Source organism: Vespa velutina, chromosome 20, assembly GCF_912470025.1.
Source record: "Vespa velutina chromosome 20, iVesVel2.1, whole genome shotgun sequence".
In the NCBI taxonomy this organism is placed as follows: domain Eukaryota; kingdom Metazoa; phylum Arthropoda; class Insecta; order Hymenoptera; family Vespidae; genus Vespa; species Vespa velutina.
This window is the reverse complement of record NC_062207.1, coordinates 3,456,306-3,478,779: the sequence shown is the minus strand read 5'-3', so window position 1 is coordinate 3,478,779 and position 22,474 is coordinate 3,456,306. Positions and strand designations below refer to the sequence as shown.

General features: G+C 28.0%; 3 protein-coding genes across 11 annotated transcripts; 1 reads left to right on the top strand and 2 right to left on the bottom strand.

The window, feature by feature from the left end:
- Window positions 1-3,090: 3,090 nt before the first annotated feature.
- Window positions 3,091-6,256, bottom strand: LOC124956158 (ataxin-10). Of its 3 annotated transcripts, XM_047511610.1 has the most exons (8): window positions 6,144-6,256; window positions 5,448-5,909; window positions 4,977-5,370; window positions 4,457-4,906; window positions 3,858-4,375; window positions 3,593-3,789; window positions 3,393-3,456; window positions 3,091-3,296 (listed from the first exon to the last, which is right to left on the bottom strand). In XM_047511610.1, the coding sequence occupies exons 3-8, from the start codon at window positions 5,093-5,095 to the stop codon at window positions 3,115-3,117; spliced, it is 1,530 nt and encodes a 509-aa protein (XP_047367566.1). In that variant the 5' UTR covers window positions 5,096-5,370; window positions 5,448-5,909; window positions 6,144-6,256; the 3' UTR covers window positions 3,091-3,114. The 3 variants fall into 3 exon arrangements, with proteins under 3 accessions (XP_047367566.1, XP_047367568.1, XP_047367567.1); XM_047511612.1 differs by having other exon boundaries at window positions 4,977-5,909; XM_047511611.1 differs by lacking the exon at window positions 6,144-6,256 and having other exon boundaries at window positions 5,448-5,916.
- Window positions 5,254-14,886, top strand: LOC124956156 (1-acylglycerol-3-phosphate O-acyltransferase Pnpla3-like). Of its 5 annotated transcripts, XM_047511603.1 has the most exons (15): window positions 5,255-5,918; window positions 6,042-6,261; window positions 8,311-8,423; window positions 8,496-8,615; window positions 8,717-8,905; window positions 8,981-9,064; window positions 9,160-9,336; window positions 9,420-9,595; window positions 9,785-9,895; window positions 10,200-10,357; window positions 10,468-10,555; window positions 10,721-10,814; window positions 10,896-11,094; window positions 11,174-11,431; window positions 13,546-14,886. In XM_047511603.1, the coding sequence occupies exons 2-15, from the start codon at window positions 6,054-6,056 to the stop codon at window positions 13,596-13,598; spliced, it is 2,028 nt and encodes a 675-aa protein (XP_047367559.1). In that variant the 5' UTR covers window positions 5,255-5,918; window positions 6,042-6,053; the 3' UTR covers window positions 13,599-14,886. The 5 variants fall into 5 exon arrangements, with proteins under 5 accessions (XP_047367560.1, XP_047367559.1, XP_047367558.1 ...); XM_047511604.1 differs by having other exon boundaries at window positions 5,254-6,261; window positions 8,496-8,629; window positions 8,785-8,905; XM_047511602.1 differs by having other exon boundaries at window positions 5,255-6,261.
- LOC124956154 (transcription factor SPT20 homolog) lies at window positions 13,433-22,240 on the bottom strand. Of its 3 annotated transcripts, XM_047511600.1 has the most exons (22): window positions 22,173-22,227; window positions 21,954-22,100; window positions 20,835-20,945; window positions 20,562-20,756; window positions 20,294-20,412; window positions 19,936-20,188; window positions 19,612-19,824; window positions 19,339-19,517; window positions 19,018-19,227; window positions 18,677-18,836; window positions 18,530-18,604; window positions 18,110-18,445; window positions 17,858-18,017; window positions 17,576-17,781; window positions 17,280-17,427; window positions 16,974-17,167; window positions 16,764-16,901; window positions 16,595-16,691; window positions 16,353-16,429; window positions 16,100-16,283; window positions 15,667-15,833; window positions 13,433-15,475 (listed from the first exon to the last, which is right to left on the bottom strand). In XM_047511600.1, exons 3-22 carry the CDS (start codon window positions 20,880-20,882, stop codon window positions 15,317-15,319), a joined length of 3,318 nt encoding a protein of 1,105 aa, XP_047367556.1. In that variant the 5' UTR covers window positions 20,883-20,945; window positions 21,954-22,100; window positions 22,173-22,227; the 3' UTR covers window positions 13,433-15,316. The 3 variants fall into 3 exon arrangements, 2 of the variants coding, with proteins under 2 accessions (XP_047367556.1, XP_047367557.1); XM_047511601.1 differs by having other exon boundaries at window positions 15,667-15,830; window positions 21,954-22,240; XR_007103128.1 differs by lacking the exons at window positions 13,433-15,475; window positions 15,667-15,833 and having other exon boundaries at window positions 16,158-16,283; window positions 16,638-16,691; window positions 21,954-22,240.
- Between the last annotated feature and the right edge of the window lie 234 nt (window positions 22,241-22,474).

The window sequence follows — 22,474 nt, the reverse complement described above, 5'->3', positions numbered from 1 at the left end:
AGATCGTTGAGAGAGTAAGATATATCTCTTGTTTTATCTTCTTTTTCCTTCTTGGTTAAAGTTTTTTAATTGCCATGTGAACGACACGATAACAAGGAAAAACACTTTGGAATCATCGAGCAGTCTCGTAATTTTTATCGGAGAAACGTTTACTGGCCGGAAATGAAACGACGAAAGATTCAGACTCTGAAAACTCTGAAGATTGTGAAGATCGTGATGTAGAAGAAAATGAAGAAGAAGAAGAAGAAGAAGAAGGAAAGGAAAAGACTTTAGAACTCTGGCCTGCATGATAATTGGTCCCGGGTACCCGGCCACTGTTTCTCTGATAACAGGTTCCCCGGTTTTCGATGCAACACCGTCTCCTTCAAGGTATATCGCGCATGCGTTTGCCCCTTCCTCCAACGACATTTCTCTCTCTCTCTCTCTCTCTCTCTGTCTCTCTCTCTCTCTCTCTCTCTCTCTCTCTCTGTCTGTCTCACTCTCTCTGTCTCTTTCAGTCTGTTTGAGAGGTCGTAAAGATAATACCCGCATGCCAGTTCGCAACGGAGCCCAACGCTACGTAAAATTATCCAGATTTCCGTTTTCGAATGGAGATCGTCCTAAAGGATTAATCGTATATCATTCTTGTATTATGTGGGTAGATACTCGAAAATTGTGCTCCTCTATTGTATTCCTTCCTTATCATTGAGGATGGTTGGATGAAATCGTTTAGATTAGGGAATTTTTGATTTGAGCAAGTTCTTCTTTGTAATCTTCGTTATCGTAAGAGAGAATCTTACGTTTTAGATTAGCTAATAATTGATGAAAAATGTTAGAAGATCATATCATCCTTGTTATGTGAGTGTACTCGAAAATTTCTTTATTATATCTTTTTCTTACTATAAGAGAATTATTGATCTTTTCCAGAGGAATGAGAATTAGAAAATAATTAGAGTATCTTCTCTCTCTCTCTCTCTCTCTCTCTCGTTCTTCGACTCTTCAAACATCTTGCGACTCTTCCCGTTCCAAATATCTCTCCTCTCGTACCTTTACGATCATCCATAAAGGTATACGAAGCTCGCTTTTAGTGGCTATTACAGAAATCTCGAGCTCGGCGTAACATTTACGGCTCTTACACCGTGTGCGGCAGTCGTTAAAAGGAAAAGCACCGAGAGAGGCACAAAGCCACCTCCCTGCCTTCCCATCTCTTTCTCTCTCAATATATGCGTCTTCTTTCTCTCGATCTCTTTACTATCCATCATCGATCCACCTATTTATCGATCATTCGAAATCATCGATCTCTCACCAACACAAAGTAAATATAAACATAGAGTTAATCCTAGATATATTACACAGTAGTATTGTAATATATTTTTATCGAAAATATCGCGAATTTATCTATCACGATAAGAATCAATATAGTGTTGTAGTTGTGAATGATAAAAGATTAAGTACATAAGAAGCACAACAAGAGTTTTCATTTCATTTGTTTTTACTTGCTCGAATAAAGCATCGGTGTCGGTCTGATCTATAGGTATACGCTAAGTAAGAAAGAGAAAGAGAGTACAGGAAATATATTGCCAAGTCGGCTCTCAAAAGAGAAGCTTCGCGTAGGCGTCGGCACTCTCGTCGTACCTTGGATCGTTCTTTGAAAAATAAAAAACAAAAAAGAATTCAAGACTTATTAGGTACCGACATAGGTTCGATTCGAGAACCCCTATTAATACGAAAGTGAACTTGTTTTACCTACAAACGTATGTACTACGTATATGTATTATGCATTATGCATTATGTATTAGGTATTAGGCATGAACTTGGATATTTCAAAAATTATGTACTTAAAAATCGTAGAAATTGATTTTGTTATTCTTTAAGATCTTTTGTTCACTAGCTTGGCGCAAATAATAATAATGTGTGGCCAATTAAAAGAACGATTATAATTGCCAAATAAATTTTCTGTTAATGACTTCCACAAATTGCACCGTATTCTAGATTTATCGTTTCGAGAAGGGACCATATTGAAAAATGAAAAGTAATTTAAAAAGAGGTTTATTACACGAGTACACGATCATATCTATTTTCATTTTATGTGAAACAAGTAGAATTATTTAATGAAAACAATAATGTTGGGCCCCAATTAAAAGTATTTTTTTGATAAAATATTTCATTATTTCTTTAAGTATAAATTTCTTATTGAAATTTATAACGAGATATATTTCTTCGTAGATTCGAGATCGTAAATGATCTAGAACGTTCGGTTAGCTTCTGTTCGAGTAACACGACAGAAGTGTGTTATTACATTGGGTGAAATCAAGCGATCGCGGAGTTGGCCATCGAGTATTAACCTATCCCGCTCACAGTGAGAATTATCTCCAAGTATTTATTTAACGTTTTACTATCTGATCCATACATACGTATAGAGAACATGTACAACATTGGAATTCGCGTTGTGACTTTGTACAACTCTCTTGTAGCAGAAACTATTTCATTGGAAAGGAAAATCACTTTGCACACTAGGCTTTCGAAATTTCCGCTTATAATCGACGTGTAATGAGTAATAGCATATGTGGATATACTTTGAATGGAAATCACCCACGATACATTGGAACTTCCCACTTGCAAATATGTTGTCCTTTTTCTCTCTCTCTCTCTCTCTCTCTCTCTCTCTCTCTTTTTGAATACTTTTACTTTTTGAAGTTTAACATTGATCAACAATTAATTCGCATTTCTACTTGTAACGTTTTCCTTAAACGACGATCGGAACGATGTCATATAATTAACTCACGCTTTAATAGCCAAGAAAGGACCTTGCGTCATTCTTATGGGAAAGTTTGTTTCTGATGATTTAACTAAATACACATATACATATTATATATATTCATATACATCTCGAACATATAGAACGTACTGTTATCGACATTTTCTATCCGGCCAATAAAACAGAGCTTTACCATTGGTACTAAATTCAGCTCGGTCAGTAAAACAGAAACCTACTGTTATTTATCAACACGCGATAACAAAAGTTTTATCAATATTATAAACGTGCTCGATCGGTAATTGGCTAATAAAAACAAATGAGATATGAAGAATAAAATGATACAAATGAGACAATTATATTAATAAGTTTTTATTGATTCATGATAACGGTACGATTCCGATAGATTTTCCATTTTCGTTATCCTGCAGAGTTAATCCCATTTCCTTTAAAATAGTGTTATCCATAACACCGATTTTTGTAGAATTACGAATAATTTCTTGATTTTCCAAATTTTCTTCACACAGGTTACGAATCGCTAAGATAATCCACTGCATTATTACTGTTGAATAGATCATTATTCAAGGAAAATAAAATTATTAGATCGAGTATAAGAGTGAAAAAAATAAATATCTGTTAACGATTATCGAAAGGATACATGGATTTCGGGCATCGATATTACAACAATCAAAAAGTAAAGGAATAGTGTCTGTTTCACGGATCTGAAATTTAGACTTTTTGTCAATCATGTGATAAAAAAGATTCGATATTTTGTAAACATCATCGTAATCTAAGATAAGAAGATTCTATATTTATCGATGCATACATTGAAAAAGATCTTTTCCCGGTATTACTTACAATATCTTGACATTTTTTATTCTTGTATGACATGTTCCCAATTATTCTTATCAAACTTGCTTTAAAGCCAAAACCAGGATGGTGTTCTAGATCGTATTCTCTTTTTTGTGTAGATGGTGCTACGTCACTCAATCTTTGTATAGATGTAAAGTAATTCTCTGATTCTTTACCACACATATGTAAAGATTTCAATAAATCTGTAGATAAAAATAATAATGAATCAAAAGTTGATCTTATAATATTTGTTTAATATATCAATACTTACAGCAGCAATTTATAAGAAGACTTCTATTATTCTGAATGATGTAAAGTTCATCTGTGGCCTCTGATGTAAGGACTCCTAATATGTCAAGAAGGATAATTATTTCCATAGGCTCAAAATTATTTAAATACGTGTCTTTTGTTTTTAATATAAGATCACTTCTTTTGCAAAAGCGATCTGACAAAAAATCGATAAGCTTCTGACAGAAAGTAAATCCTGTGTCACTTTTTTCATGTCGATAAATCACATTCTGAGCCTCTTCGTGAATTATTTGAAGTAAATTTAACTTATTTTCCATTGAGATATCTTCATAAACGCTTTTAAATACGTTTTCTTGATTTAACAGACATAGCAACGCATCCTTTGCACATTGTAAATCTTCAACTTTCTTTAACAATTGAGAGCATACATAGATTTTATCATTCCACGTAAAGTAATCTTGGCCAAATTTTTTCAAGGCATTATGTATGAACATACAAGCTGCTCTGGCTACTGAAATATCCTCAAAACATATGAATTTTCTAGAAAATAATTTAAATTTTGCTACAGAAGAAAAATAGAAAATTTATAGTATTCTTAAAAAAGTCATTAAAAAAACTTACACAATAGCATTTTGGAATGTTGTACCATTTAAATAATTCTTTATCCTTTTACATTGCAATAAATTTCTATTGTTGCAAGCGAACGTAAAGAGATTACATAAAAATTGTATACATAATCTTAACACTTGTATTTGTTCTTCAGACAATGCAACATCACAATTTAAAATAATATAATCTACAGTCCACTCTGCAATACCATTATATGGAAAGCAGATATTTTCTTCCTGTAGTTCATATTGAAATTTTAATCTATCTTCTGCTAAGTTAGCATACAATTTTTTACAATATTTTCCATATTCTGTATTATTCGATTCATAATCTGCATGCGTGTAGACATTTAAACAAGAATTGCCCAAACATTTCAGCAATATAATTTTAAGCTTATCGGGTATATCATTTTCCTCGTTCACGACTATCTCAGCAATTTTTGCTAAGACTTTAAATAATTGCCTGAAACATAATCTTTTATTAGTTCGGTTAGAAATAAACGTATACATAATAATTTTAAATTTGTATATACCTGGATTTAATAGTGCCAAAAGACTTTGGATTAAGACTGTCATATAAATCATTCCAATTACGAGTCATCAAACTTGTATTTAATACATTTAACATATTATTCTCATCTATTATATTCATGATTTATTCAAACGTTTATATACGCAATTTCTAATATTTTTCTCAAATATATATTTTTTGTATATATATTTTGTTTTTATTTATTGCATCGAATGTACGTATATGTACACGTACACGTCTGTCTACATATATAAGCGCGCACATGTAGATAGATTGAAACAAAGCTTTATTAAGATCGCAGATCTAATTACGTAATAAGTTTGTACTTATAAACAGTGCGATTAACGTTTTACGTCGTCTGATAGAATTCAAACTATACATCGACGAACATTTAGCTGAGAAAAAAAAACAATAAAACGAAATAATTTATAATATCATTATATAATCAGTAAAAAATATTTGTCAATATTACGTCGTTCACGAGCGTTGAGAGAGTATGACGTCAGTTTTTATACAATAACGTATAAAATCTCTGTATATATTTTAGCATACTTATAGAGGTTAAGTGCTTAACCTCTTAACCTTTTAAGTCAATCAGATTTATTATATTAATTTAGAGCAATGCAGATTTTATGCAGAAATCAGATGCGGAAAGATTTAAAATGTATCCTTGTATTTTTGATAAAAAAAAGTCGTCTAAAAAATCGCATTAACACAAATACACATACGCATTGATGGGTGGAGCGATCACCACACCACTTATCATCAACCAATAAGGAATAAGCCTACGTATTTACGAATCACGTCATCACACAAGTTATATCTCTTTACTTGTATGGAGTGCTTTTTTTTTTTTGTTATCCATTCTGAAGATTATCTCTCAGTGTTTCGTGAAAACAGCTGTTGTTCGCACAGTAGTGAGGACGTTTCCAACCTAAATAGAGTACGAGATTTGAAATAGAATTTTATTCGAGTTATTACATTTGCTGGTGGTGTTATATATAATCTAATAATAAAAATATTTATAAACACAGTGCCTTTTATTAGCAACTTGTCTTCCTTCTAGAATAATTAGTCAATGAAAGAAAATTGTATAGGGGGTAAATATTTAAATAGATTTCACAACATGAATTTATCTTTCGCTGGCTGTGGTTTTCTTGGTATTTACCATGTTGGTGTAGCAGTATGTTTTAAAAAATATGCACCGCATTTGCTGCTGGATAAGATTAGTGGAGCATCGGCTGGTGCTATCGCTGCCTGCTGTCTTCTTTGTGACTTACCCCTCGGTGAGTGAACTCCTTTGTATATATATATCTAATAGATATAAAATATCTTAAATCATTAATACTTTATACTATTGAGCAATACGTCTATTTAGAAATCCCTTTGTTGTATGTCTCTTTGAGAGATTACAAGAAGTTATTCTTAACTTCTTAGAAAGTAATTTTCATATATTGCTTTCATTCAAATTCTCTATAATTTATAGATATATATAATGATATGATGACATATGCTTCATAAATTGTGTTCGTTTTAATATAATACTTCTTTGTTTTTTCTTTTAAGAAAATCATTATTATTAACGTGAGTAGGATTAAATGAGTTGATAGTAGTTGATCAAATCAGTATGAATAAATGTGATGAACATTAAAACGCATTAATGTTAAATGACATTGTTTTAATATTTAATTATTTATTACTCATCTGTAAATCTAATAAACTTGACCACTATATACGTATCTAATAAGTAGGTTATATCACATTCCTAGAATAGAATAATCGGAAGTAGTAGCAAGGCCATTTATCAATTACATTTTTCCAAAATAAGAGTTGTGCTGATAGACAGATATTATGAAAGATGTAACATTGGTGCTTGTAATAATGGTAAACGAAGAAGTTACAAGAAATGCTATTGATACTATTGTTTAATGAGAACTATGTATATATATATATATATATATATATATATATATATGTGTGTATAGGCACACGCATGTATGTGTATATATATTATAGAGAACATGATGTACAGATTGAATTTATCAATGAATAAAATTACTTAATAAGTGACTTCAATGTCTAGGAGATTCCAATACAAGTGAGATCAAATTAGAGATAGAACGTCAACACCTCTTACTATTTATTTCCAATTTCTTTATCTAATCCTGATGATATAATAGAGATTACATATATTTACTTTGGATCTCAAAAGTTTCTTGATCTCTTCTAGTTCACTATGAAAAAAAAAAAATAAATAAATAAATAAATCACGTCTCTTGCTAATAAGTTTATTTGAAAAAATTATATAATATTAATTTTCGATGTCAATATTTGTACATATAAACATATTTTATGGTATTCAAAATCTAAATAATTATTTATAATTTCGAAAAATTTGTACGTATAAAAATTGAATCATTTCGATTGCAGGCCGAATTGTTATATCTCGAATAATCTCGTGTGTAAACAACAGTTGTTTTCTTCTTTGACCATGAAATCACTTTGAAATGATGTAATTCAAAGACGTGGTTGTTTGTGAAACATAATTTATTATATTAATCTACGTACGTATCTTTCTTTATCTCTCTCTTTCATTCTCTCAAGCAATTCGTAGTTGCATGTAACAAAGAAACTGAGTAAAGCAAATATTATATATTTGTATTCACAAATATTCAGGATAAATATTATCCTTTCATGTAATTGTTTTCAAATGTTTAAATTTTATATCATATAACATAATGAGACATGGGTAGTACACATATATATCTATTATATTTTTAATTTTAAATTTGATTAAAAAGATAATGATAAAATTGAACAAAGATCAAGTGCTTGAGAGAGATAAAATTAATTATATCTCGAATAAAATTGATTGAACGAAAGAATATAATAAAATTTCCCAATTGTTCCCTTCCTTCTTATTTATTAAATGTTAATAATACAGACATTAAACGACGATACAAATGATTAGGACAAAAGAATTTATCTGATAAGATTATAGTATGCAATCTCTTTTCTTTTTTATTTTATTTGCTAATTTATATGTGTATTTTTTAAAGATTATGATTATTTTTTAGAATTATATTATGAAAGATCAATCGATATAAAGCCTAAAGAACATTAATATTATCTGTATAAATATATTTTATCAAGAAATTATAAGATATTAATTTGAATTATCGTATGAATGTTGATAGATATCTTATTCTTTTTTTCATAAATCGATATATTTATTATTTCGAGTAATTGTTTGAAATATTATTACTTTCTTACTGTAGAATTAATAATTGTATTTTTATATTATAAGTAGGATTTTTATGACTCAATTTTTCCAGGTGAAATTACGAGTAATGTGTTGCGTGTAGCACGAGAAGCCAGAGAACATACACTAGGTGCTTTCAGTCCATCATTTAATGTACATGATATATTGTTGGAGAGTTTACAAAAAGTATGTTCATATTATATAACGTATATAAAAGAAATACCATTATATTTTATTAAATAAATTTTGCCATTTTAGTTTCTACCAGAGGATGCACACATTCGTGTAAATGGAAAGTTACATATTTCTTTGACCAGGGTATACGATGGAAAAAATGTGATAGTTTCGCACTATAACTCAAGACAAGATTTACTTCAGGTAGACATTTTAGGGTAATAGAAAATATTCGAAAGTGTGTAATGTTATTTTTATTTGGTACATTCTCATATATTTATTCTGAAAGTTCTCGTTGTATATAGGCTCTATTGGCCTCTTCATTTATTCCTTTTTTCTCTGGTATATTGCCACCACGATTTCATGGAATCAGATACATAGATGGTGGTTTCAGTGATAATCTTCCTACGCTTGATGAAAATACTGTTACAGTTAGTCCTTTTTGCGGAGAAAGTGATATTTGTCCTAGAGATATATCATCTCAATTGTTTCATGTAAGTTATATAATCATTTATAAGAATAAATATAACATATAAAAATATAAATTAACGTTTTATTGCGCTTTTCAGGTGAATGTGGCAAATACAAGTATAGAACTTTCAAAACAAAACATATGTAGATTTGCTAGAATACTTTTTCCACCAAATCCAAAAGTGAGAAGATAAAGTTTAATCATAATATTAATTGTTATTGGTATAGAAACATTTCTAAGTATATGTATATATATGTATGTATATACTTTTCTCAGATTTTATCCAATATGTGTAAACAAGGATTTGATGACGCTTTAAGATTTTTACATCGCAACAACTTAATTAATTGTACTAGGTGCCTTGCTGTACAATCTACATTCGTCGTATCAGAGACACTAGATGAGAGTTTCGAATATGATCCTGAATGTTTAGAATGTAAAATGCATAGACAGGTTAAATATTAATTTTCTATTTTAGTATACTCATTCTCTGATTTTTTTATTTTTGACTATTATAAAATTATAATATATTTTAGGAAGCGTTGGTAGCTAATTTACCAGAGACCGTTTTGACTATATTTCAAGATGCCATAGATTCAGCAAATAAAGGTCTTATTAATTGGTTGTTTAAACATAGAAGTATAAAGTTACTCTCCTTGCTTAGCTTACCTTGTACATTGCCAGCAGATGTAGTGTATGCAACATTTACAAAGTAAGTATATGTTACTTAACAAATCAATTTTATATTTTGTGTATACAGCTTTATTAATTTTTCTAATATCTGCATTTCTAATGTTTGCCATTTTTTTAAATAACATTTTATTAATCATTCCAATTATTAGAATGTAAGAGTTCTACATTGCATGATTTTATTACTAACATTATGCATGTTATTTAATAGTTTGGTTGGTAACAAAATAGAAACTTATAATGTGGAATACAAAGTAATCGGAAATGTACTTCACACACCTTTATGTGCATTGAATTGTGCTAAACATTTAAAACCTTCACGGTAAGGATTAAAGTACTAATTTTTATATCTTTTATTTATACATTTTCTGATTTTTTTTTGTTTTTTGTAGTATTATTACATCAGCTAATATATTCATACACTCATATTTATGCTCCTTTAGCCAATATGCTAATATTACTATATTTTTGATTATAGTAATTGTACTTTTATTCTTGACTTTCGAATAAACCTTTTTACATCTTATTATATTATTCATACACACGCACATACACACACACACACACATGTATATGTATATATCGTAGTTATAGAAATGAATAATATAATATTATTTTAATTATAGATTTATATTAAATGTTCCAAAATTACGGAATAATCTTGTTGAAGCGAGTAAATATATCTTGGAACATTTGACTTATGTATTTCCACAAATCAATGTCTATTACCAACCAATACCTCAGACAATCAAGTGTCAATTAGCTGTTACAGAATATGGATCTAGTAAGTAATATTAATTATTATATTTTCATTATGCATCATGCAAAGTAAAAAAAAAAAAAAATGTGAAATGTATATAAGAGCATATGTTTATAATGCAATATATTTTACAGATATTTATGATATCAAATCAACAGAAAACAATGATGCATTGCGTAAAAATTCAAAAAGTTTAAATTTGACACTCCAGTATAATGAATTGTAAGTATTCATTATACTAACTTTACAAATTGTATATTGATTAGCTGGCTTTTATATTTCTAGTTTATTAAATTGATTAATAATTAATAGTTAGATGTAATAAAAATATATTAGATTGTTCTTCTCTAAGATATTATTTTATACTTCATTAATACTTTCTTACAGACAATCGTGGAAAGAATGTAATAATAAAACAAATTGTGTTATAAATGTGTCAGATATTGGAATAGTGGATGATACTTTTGAAAATATATTACAGGTATAAAATTTAAAAATATTTAAATTCACATAAATAATTTATTAACTTTGAGTGAATGTGAGAAAATAATTAATATTATAGGTAACTACGGATCAAGAAGCTGTAATAGCATATTATTACATGGACGAAAATAATAAAGTACAGGTAACAGAAATATTTGATGTAACTGACGCAGATTCACATGGAATATTATCTGTTGATGAAATTGAGACCAATACAAAATTACAATTTGACGGTTGGGATGAGCCTACTTGGCTATCTCAGCATACATTAAATGATGGTAATTAAAATATTTTAATATATAAAAAATTTATTATAATAATTAACAATCATTAAGACACTTGATGTGTTCACTGCAGTTACAACAGAATCTCTTTACACTGAAACAAATCAACAAAGTTTAGAGAATTTGTCCGATATATCTTTAGACGATGATATATTGGACAATTCGAATATTTTTTCTGATCCTGAAAGCGAATGGGGAATGGAAAAGAGTAAACAAGAAGAAGAAGAAGAAGAACAACAACAACAACAACAACAACAACAACAACAACAACAACAACAACAACCATGCAATCCTCCTGATAGTCGACCAGAAGTAGATCAACCATCATTAAGTATATAAGATAAATATTTTTTTTTATCATATGAAACTCAATTTACAATATAATATTACGTGCAATACTTCAGACGGATATTGGATACTTCTGTATACTTTTTCTTTTAACGATGTTTTATATATAGCTTTATTTGGTTTTCTTAAGAAAAACTGTTTTGTTACATTATAATTTGCAGCAATGCACACTTCTATAGTATTTTGTTATTAATATCATTTACTAACTGAGATATATTATTATTATTATTATAAACTTACTGAGTAAGTTTCCGCAGATCTCATGAGTAGACTGAAATATTGGTGTTGAACATTTTATTATATTAACAGTTAAATGATTTATTTGTAATTTATCTAACATCTTTTTAATATTTAAATATTTTCAAGCCATGTTTATATAAAATTAGATAATGTTTTCTATGACAGTTATATTACTGTGCTTGCCATATGTCGTTTCTTTTAAACGTTATAGCTTCTATTTTCGATATTGATATAAATTAATTGTTTTTATTATCACACAATAGAAATTAATTTAAAGGTTTAATGAAACACACATGCCTATTTATGTGATATATACAAAGAAATATCTGTGATTGCATACAGCTGGGACTGGGTGCTATTAAACAGAAGTTTTATAATAATTATTGATAAATTAAACTACTAAATTTTGTTATTATATAAAATTAAGAAGATCGATTTACACATTAGTATAATTGTATCGTTTAATATTTGAATATCTATATATATATATATATATATATATATATATATATATATATATCCTAATATTTCTAGAAAATATATCTAATTTTTTAAATAATTTTAAAATATTATAATAATTACTAATTATATTAGGTATTGAACAAATCAAAATTATATTCCAAAGCATATAGAATTAGGGATACCGAAGATTTTCAAAAGCATTGTTTATTCACATTATATAATCATAAATATCTATCTAGTTCTTACAAATTTTACCATTATTTATTCGGAAAATTGAACATTAGATATCTCTTTGCAATAGGAAAAAGATATTTTGTAATTATATATACTATATAGATATATACTAGAATTCTAACTATATAATAATATTTACAATAATGCACAAAGAGTATTGTATTCATGATAAGTAAGGACGAAGAACATTATTTTTTATTTAAATTTATAAAGAAATTGTTTCTCAGTATTTATGTATAAGAAATGTTATATATCAGTCTCATCACAAGATGTTATTGTACATTCAAGATGTACAATTTAACTTTTACACATGAATACTTGTGAATTTAGAACACAATTACTATATATATATGTGTATATATATATATATATATATATATATACATACATACATACATACATACATACACGCGCGCGCGCGAATGCACGCACGCGCGTATATGATTTATATATAAAAGATTTTCTTTTTATGAGAGTATGTACAAAGAGTATTAGATGTGATAACAGAATAATATATTTAATAGTAGAATTAAACAAAAATTTTTAATATAAGTATCAATATAATAATTTTCATTACAGAAAATCTATACATTACAATTAATTAAACTTAAATTGTATTTCTTTTTATGGAAACTCTCAATATAAGAAAATCTTGAAGACATAGTTTAGGAATGATGGTATGCAATTGTGAAAGGATCATTTTTTACTTTTTACATTATTTGCTCTACTTTTGTATATATTTTTCATATACTATGCATATTTAGAAATTATATTATTATAGAACACATGTGATAGATAATACGTATAATAATATGTGTATATATGTGTGTGTGTATATATATATGTATGTATGTATGTATGTATATATGTATGTATATATATATATATATATGCGTGTACATATAGTATAGAATATGTACGTATAGTATAGAATATTTTTATAATATATAATTAACTATATAAACCACGTGCAATTTTTATTGCCATGCATTGAGAAATATGCAGGTACTATAAAAATATATATATATTTAAGGTATTTGCTGGAACATTTTATTATTCAGTTGTACAAATTTGTACGCTTTTTATTCATTTATAACGTTACTTATTTTATAGGAAGCATTCTGTATTAATAATTTTTTTGTTTTTATTCTTACTACATAGAGATTTATACTAAATGGAGTACTTCTTCTTCGGTTGGTTATGGCTTACATTAGAAATATGAAGAATAACTATTTATTGTAAATGATACTATATTAATATATATTTACAATTGTGCATTAATTAATCCAATGGGGAAATTCTGCCTAACGAGTGCTGTGACTTCAATACCTTTTCTTGATTGTTTTATTATGTAACATATTTTTAATATATAGTATGTACATTATGTTACATAATTATCCTTGTTTACAAATTCGATGAACATTTTTTTATATTTTGGTCATAAATAACTAGTTGTTAATAATTTCTTATTATAATAAAATATAATTTCCATGGAAACGATTAATTAAAATGTTTATTACATAAAAACAATTCAAACTTTCATACTATCAGTTGTTTCTCTTTTTTTTTTGTTTTTTTTTTTTTGTTTTTTTTTTTTCTGCACTGTACAATTCACAAATTTTTATTAATATTAAATCCATTGAAACTTGAATTATACTTTAAATTCATATATATGTATGTATATTATATATATATATATATATGTATATATATATATATATGTATATATGTATATATATATATATATATATGTATATATGTATATATATATATATATACATATATATATATATATCTGTATTTTAATATTATTTATCGAATATATCATAGATTCTTTACAAATGATTTACTGCCAATTCTTCAGCACGCATATTTAATATACAAAATTTCATGTTAATGTAATTCATTAAATAAGAATTGCATTGCTTAAATGAATTTTCCACAATATATATACATATATTGTGGATCCTATATTACAACTTTATTAATGTATAGAAATTATGACTGCTTCCTCCTAGATATAGAATTAACAGAGATCTTTGCGAATCTTCGTTGTTACTGAAATATTTCCATGTATATCTTATTTATATAGAAATAATTTAATTTACATTATAATTTTATGTATCGTCACATAATTAAATAAAACGTTTTATGTATGTTATATATACAAGTTTGTAAGGAATCGGTAAAAGTTCTATAGTGAAAAATATAACATGTAGGCACAGCATGTGGGATGATAGATCGAAGTATACAACAGATCAAGCTTATTTTTACCATGTGATTTTTCGTACATCATATATGCAAACAGTTACCAATTTTGTTATGGTACTATAATAAACAATAGCATGTAGATATCTTTTTCAGGCATACATATGTTACGATTGAAATCAAAACCATACTGCTGTTGTTACTTTTACTTTAAGAGTTAAAATTATTATTTATCGTAAATGCAGAATGGTATGAAAAAGGGTAAAGATCAATAAAAATGAAATATTTATTGCATTTTTTCTTTTTTTTTCTTTTTTTTTTCTTTTCTTTTCTTTTTTTTTCCTTTTAATATAAAACGAATCATATATTGTATGTATAAGTTATATATATATACAATAATTGAAACCTTCCTTAAAGCAACATTTTGAGAGAAAATCAATGTATTTGCAGTAAAAAAATTATTGCACTCTTTGTGGCGAGATATATTATATTATGCGATACCTGATTGATAAATTTCTTGTTTGTAAAGCACGAACAGTTTCCCATATAAAATTCTGATAATACAGAAATTGTGAAATTAATCGATGTAATTCTACACGTAACGTGGAAGTTATATTTATGACTAAATGGTATTAACCACATATAACCACCTCATTATGTTTCTTCTAAGGTGGGCTTCAATTATTAAATGTAACAGGAGAAAATGTTAATATTTGTAACATTTTCAAACAGCATCGTCTCCGGGAGTTGATGCAGAATTCCTCTGATTTTCAATTTGCGTTCTGTTTTGCGAGCTGGCAGCTGCAACGGCCACTTTATGTTGAGTGGCTAAACATTGTTGTAATTGTTGCAACTGTACAGGCTTTACCACAGTTCTCTGTAACTACGGATTTCATCGTATAGAATTAAAAAACAAATCATAATAATTAGAAAAAAAGTAGAAAGAAAGAAAGTAATATATCTTTTTTCTTTCCTTAATTTTTATCACGTAAAAATAAAACAGTAAAATTCCTAATATTAACTTAATGATTATTAAATGAATTATTTTAATAAATGATCAACATATATACATACTTGCTGTTGAGATAGCGTAGTTATACCAAGACTTTGTGTTTGTTGACTACATTGTCCTGTAGAGACTCTAGCATGCAAAGATTTCGTGAGTAAAGTTTGTTTGTTTGCAGGTACTATTTGGGAAGAAGGCGTTGTTTGAGACGCCATAAGCACAGGTTTGGTGGCTGCTAACAAACAAAGAAAACATAATAGAAAATAAAATATTTAATAGTTATTAATTGAAAGAGAAAAAATATTGTATAAATTTAATAATTGAATTAACACGTTCTCTAAGATAATAGGATAGAAGAAAAACATTTATTACAAATCATGCTTTGTGTTTATTCATATTTAAATCAAAATTGGGAATGTCACAAATATATCTGATGCTGCTAGAGAACGTGTTAAAGAAATATTATATCAATTGTCTATTAAATTTATATAGATCACTTACCCATTATAGGAGTTAACACTTGCTTGTTGCCAGATAATATCAACTGACTTGCTGTTACTGTTTTAGCTACTGTTACTAATTGATTTGGTAAAACAGTCGATTTAACTTGGCTTGGCTGTACTTGACGAGCCATATGATTAAGTCGAGGCCTTTGAGATCCAATAAGTTGAATTGCTTGTCCACCCTAAATATTAATATTATACATGCAAATTTATTATAATATATAATATTATATTAGAGCATTACACAATACCTGTGATAAAGTCACTGTATTAGTGCTGCGTATATTTTGTTGAGATAAACCTTTTACTCCTGACGGTATAATTTGGGCTGAAATAATTATAATTATATTATATACAACTACGAATATTTGAAATTTACAATTTAATAATTAATGTAAATTTCTCTTATCAAAAATTTTACTATTTTATATCAATAATTTTTATTAATGATACTAACGATATGTATGATATATGATTTATAAAGAACTTATACCGATTGGTAATGACAAATGAGTATTAGCAGAATTCGCGATTACTACAGTTGGTGTACTTCCAGCGATGGCAGTCGTTACAACAGTAGCAGCAATCATCTGAAATCAATTTATTATTAGTATTGAAACTTTATTCTATATGTATATGTCTAGATATAAACTTGAACTAACACTGGAAACTGTAGTGCAAGTATTAGTTGCAGATGATATAGGTAGAGATACGATGACACCTGTAGGTGTAACTGAACCTGTTGTTGCTGACACATTCAATGACATTGTGATGGGTTGTGATAAGCCAGGGAATGATACCTATTACATAAATAATAATTCATTAATATTCTGTCTTATATTGAATAAAACAAATAAGTTTTTCTTTAAAACCTGAACATTTTGAAGTCCGTTGATAGAATTAGGCAAACTAGTGAGATTTACACCCTGCAAATTTACATTGGCAGGTGGTGGACTAGTCATTGGACTTGCTGGTTGAGTACTTTGACTGGAAGAAGCAGTTAAGCGTTCAAGTAACGGTGAGGTAGAATTGAAACCAGGGATTGGATTATCTGCAGATGGTGTGCCTATAAAAATAAAAAATTACATATATTATTTGTATATAAGGTGTGTATATATATATATATATATATCAAATTGATAAGAATTATTTTTTCTATGTAGAATCATTTTTCGTACCAGCAAGCAAAGCTGAAAGTCCTGGCATTGATAAGCCGAGAGTTGAAGTGGGATCTTGTACCCTAGCTAATCTCACAGCTGTTGCTTTTACAGGCTGCTGTTTACAAGCCAGCTGTCCTGTTAGTGCAGAACTTAAACTAACTCTTACCTAAAATAATAAAAGTAATTTTGATTGTCTTGTAAAAATTAATAGCATCCTTTTTTTTTGATAGAAAATTAACTTATATATATATATATTTTATTATTATTATTATTATTATTATTATTATTATTATTATTATTATTGTTATTCATACCTGACCCGTAGTACTGGGCACATTTATAACATTGCCATGACTAATAACCCTAGATGGGATGGAAGCATTTAAAGAGATCCTCCGTGGCTGAACTTTTTGTTGTCCTATATTTGCTGGACTACTATTTAGTAAACTAAGAATAGCTGCATTATTCGATTTATTTGTAGTCTGTGCATTATTATTCATTGCAGCTGCTGCAGCATTAGCTATATAGGAGTATATATCAAATATTTCTATGGGTCATCAAAGAGTAACAATTGTTATGGAAAAACAAAAACATACCTGCAGCTTGTTGTTGGAATTGCTGAGCAGAGTTCATAAGAGAAGTAACGAGGGCACTTATAGCTGGATTAGTCGTATGTTTTTTAAAAGATATTTCATTCTGATTCTGATTAACTGTTTCAGTTATACAACTTTGTGTTCCTGCTTGTAATTGAGCTTGCTAAAAACATATCAGATATTTCATTTAGAATACATCGTTATCAGATATTGTAAATAATATACTTTATCGTTTATCATTTTTATGTATCTTACCAAAACGGAGACATTAGCAGATGATGTATTATTGACAGCAGTAGCAGTTTTTTGTTGAAAAACTAATATTCCAGAGCCATTGCATGAGTTATTGTCAGTCACTGATATCGTAGATGTGTCAATTTGTACAGAACCAGATGCTGTACATGCTCCATTAGATAAAGGTTGTCCAGTGTTCAAAGTTGTAGTATCATTTTGAGAAATAACTTGAGGCACATTTGTGATATCCATGTTTCCCAAATTATTTTGCACAGATGTAGTAGCTTCTGTCATGGCTTTCATCGATGCTACTTGCCCAGCTAAAGTATTCAATTGTCCTTGTGCTCGTGATAAAATCTGAAACAAACAATTTTGATCTGTATAGTAGTAAATATCGATCATATCTATAACACATTATACATAGAAACACATTTAAGAAACCTGTTGAGCTACATGTTGGGACTGTGCTTGTTGCAATTGTTGGGCTACTAACTGTGCTGCCTTTGCTTGTTGTGCCTAGAAAATGTCAATAAATTGTTGGAGAAACCATTTTAGATTTTTACTAACGATATTAAGTATAATATAAACCTGTTGATGCGCTCGTTGCATGCCAGGAGTGCATGTAACACGAGGCGTTTGCCCTGGTACTACATGTTTTATTCGAACATTTTTCCTACCTTCTTCTGTAAATATTTCTGTAAATTGTTGGATGTAATGATTTGCTAAAGCTCTTGTCCCTAATGTGAACCTATAGGAAACAAAAAAATTTGACATTGCATGAAGTCATTCAACAAATGAACTGATTCATATTAAAATTTTGATATTTAGAATGAAAAAAAAAGAAAAAAAAAAGAAAAAAAAAAGAAAAAAAAAAAAAGAAAAAGGAAACAAAAAAATACATAAATAAAGATAAAATAAAATAAACTTACCGACACGCAGATCCATTTTTTTCTCCTTCTCGGTGATTTTTATCCATATAAAGCTCTCCCAGGTACTCAGAATTAGAAGGTCTTTGCAAAATTGAAAGCTTTATGTGATCTACTTCACCTTGGTTCCCGCCAGTTTCTAATATATACTCTTCTATAACTTGTGGCAGACAGTCTTTTGTTTCTCGCGGTCTCTCATACGCTTTCGCAAATCTGATTAATAAAATTCTCTTTTTTAATATAATTATATCTATACATGTAATTTTTTTAAATAACAGAAAGTAGGATCAAATGAAAATTAGTAAAAAAGATATTATCAATGACCTTAAAACATCAATCGGTGAACTTGGGGCAAGAAGAGGAGGATTTACAAGGGAAGGTGTTGGGCAGGCAGTACTAGTCACTGATCCTCTTTTAGCACGTAGTTTCTGCATTAAATCTTGTATTGTTAAGCCATCTGGTTGTGCTAGTTGCTCTAATTTCCTTTTTCGGTTTACCGTAACCTATAATTAATTATATGAAATATAGGATTGTAATGAGATTCAATAACTAAATTTTATATTTTCATATTTAAGATAAATTTTTTTTTTATCAAACCTGAGAAAACTTTTTGGCTTGACGCATCAATTGATGATCTGTAAGAAGGGGTTTAGACTGCCTGAGACGCGTTGTAGCTATACTAGGAACAGGATTTGGATCCAAGCATAAAGGTCCTTGAGTAGCTGCGATTAATTGCGATTCCAGCATTAATCTTTCTTCATGACTCCAATCTCCACCGCTCGTTAGAGTTGATACATCAGAAAGTACACTCTAATTGTTGTCAAAAATGAATATTAATAAATAACATAATTAGATCTTTTTTCTATAAAAATTACACGAGATAATATGATCATTTTTATCATTTTTATCATTTTTATCTACCTGTGTCGTAGGTTTAAGGAGTACATGATGAACTTCAGGCTTATTATGAGTAAATGCTTTACGATAATCTCGAACTTCAGCTATTATGCAGCCATCATAGAATAAATGAGAATGGCTAGTTTCTAACTGCTCTGCTAGCATTGCAGGCAATTGGCCATTGTCTATGCATGAAAGCAGTTCACCCTGTTCATAACCCATCAGTTGAGTTTCAGAAAGTAAAGAATTTTTTTCGTACTGATTTCCCTTGTCCAAACTGAAAACAATTTTATTGAACCAACCATTTATGAAATAAAGATAACAATAGATAATATATAAGTAGTATAGTATAAATTATTAATATGTATGAACAACAACATACCTATTTCTAACACCTAATGAGTATCCTTTATTACCAGCATAAAGATTAACAATTAATGTGTGCAAGCCTTCTCTTTGCACTAATCGTCCCAAAAGATCACATTCATTCTCTAAATTGTTCTGTATAATCATTGTATAAAGTAAAAAAAAAAAATTTACTGATTTATAACCATGATATATATAAAAAGTAATTTACACAGTAAATCATATTTTAACTGACAAAAGTTTGATCATAAAAGTTTGTCAATCATTTTTAAATTAAAACATACCAAGACTGAGTCAGGTGTAGCATGAGGAAATTTAGATAATTCCTCAAAATAAAGCCTTGTTAATTTAGCTTGGATACTATGCTTAGAAGGAGCATATTCCTTTTTCTGTGATGTTACCAATTTATCTGTCGCTAAATTTAAAGAACTTTGTCCCTGTACATTTTTCCAATATCTTGATGCATGATTTATCATTTCCTACATACATAATATTTTATATCAATATCAAATTTAACAGAATTCAAAGAAAGAGAAAGAATTTATAAATTCTTTAACCTGAGCCTGCCGACACGCATCTTCTAAACTACTAGGTGCACCAATCATTGTAGTTTATCAATGTTAAATTCACTTAATGTCATATCTGGTACGACAATATTCCATCACATTCTGAAAAGAGAAATTAGAATTGACTGAACTATATAGGAGATCCTTTAAAAAAAAAGTATTTTTGCATTAGAATCATAAAAAAATATCATTCAAACATGCAATCATAACAAAACACAAAAGTATATATACTTAGTAGTTCACTTCAATTTTTTTTCTAATATACAATGATATTTTTTTAATAGTATATATTTGACTTGTGTATAAAATAAATTAATAAAAATTTGTCCTTGCTTTAATAATTTATTTTTTTTCCTTTCTTTTCTGTTTTCTTTTTCTTTTTTTTTTTTTTCTTCTTTTTTTCTCTTTCTTTTTGTTTTTTTTTCTTTTTTTTTTTTCTTTTTTTTTTTCTTTTTTTTTTTTTTTTTTTTTTTTTTAATGGAATATACAAAACAACAAAAAGTAGCTATATATTTCAATTTTGTGGGAATAACATATGTAAAAGATTTTTTTAAGTATTTATTATTATTTAAACAAATCTAATTTAATTTCTCATGTAATAAATCTCTTGGAAAAATGCATTCATAATAACAGAATTTTCAAGGGGTATAATCATGTTAATTGTTATCTTCTATACATTTCATATATTACTAAACATGAATATTAATAGTTTTAATTATATTTCTGAAATATTAAATGTCTATTTACTGATAGACATTTTATTTTTTTATTTATTGGTAAAACTATTGCGATAGTATGGCTTATCTTCATTATTATAAAACAAATAATCTTACTATATTAACAAATAAATAATATATTTTTTAAAATATGATAAAAATCGCGATTGTTTTTGTTATCGTACAACATTCATAAAAAAAGATATTTTTTTTTAAATTCTCTTAAACTAATCGTAGAAATCGTCTCACTATCCACTCTCATTACAGTTCGAATCTAACTAAATGTCAAAACAAGCAGGCACACTAAATAGGAGGTTATGTGAATTTTAAAGGAAAGATTAAACAATAAAATATATTATTACATATACGTAAGATGTAATAAAGAATGATTTACCTTTAAAATTCTTTAAGAATTGTTTAATAGTAAACATTGGACACAGGATGTAGCGCGAGTCAATTTTCTTATCATAACCTCACATTAACTAATAAATAACACACACTTCCTCGGTGAATCGAAATATTTATTAATCAGTTCAGACACCTAAGTGAAATTATTTGGATAAAATAAATAATATTTACAAGTTACAAATGTCATATTCGGATATAGTGTAACCTATTATACAAACACCACAGAGGCACAGACTGGGAAATTGACCACATTTCTCTAGACTACGCATCCAATTCACATGCGCATTGGAACATACTATGCATATGTGTGTGTGTGTGTATATATATATATATATATATATATATATGTACATATATAAATATATATATTTGTATTTTGTGAATTTTCTTATTCAAAACTTTCATGTTGATTGGTTAAATCTTGACAAAAGTAAGGTTCCATCCAATCGCGTTGTCATTGTTTTCAACAAAACCGTCATTAGTGACATCTACAAAAATTCATTCAAG

Coding starts and splice junctions, on each gene's coding strand:
- LOC124956158 (XM_047511612.1), bottom strand. CDS start 5,095: ATGAATATAATAGATGAGAATAATATGTTAAATGTATTAAATACAAGT. Junction 4,376..4,456: donor ACATTCCAAAATGCTATTGT/GTAAGTTTTTTT, acceptor ATTATTTTCTAG/AAAATTCATATGTTTTGAGG. Junction 3,790..3,857: donor TCTTCTTATAAATTGCTGCT/GTAAGTATTGAT, acceptor TTTTATCTACAG/ATTTATTGAAATCTTTACAT.
- LOC124956156 (XM_047511603.1), top strand. CDS start 6,054: ATGAAAGAAAATTGTATAGGGGGTAAATATTTAAATAGATTTCACAAC. Junction 10,358..10,467: donor TGTTACAGAATATGGATCTA/GTAAGTAATATT, acceptor TATATTTTACAG/ATATTTATGATATCAAATCA. Junction 10,556..10,720: donor ACACTCCAGTATAATGAATT/GTAAGTATTCAT, acceptor ACTTTCTTACAG/ACAATCGTGGAAAGAATGTA.
- LOC124956154 (XM_047511600.1), bottom strand. CDS start 20,882: ATGATTGGTGCACCTAGTAGTTTAGAAGATGCGTGTCGGCAGGCTCAG. Junction 19,825..19,935: donor TCCTTAAACCTACGACACAG/GTAGATAAAAAT, acceptor GACAACAATTAG/AGTGTACTTTCTGATGTATC. Junction 17,428..17,575: donor TGCCCAGTACTACGGGTCAG/GTATGAATAACA, acceptor TTATTATTTTAG/GTAAGAGTTAGTTTAAGTTC.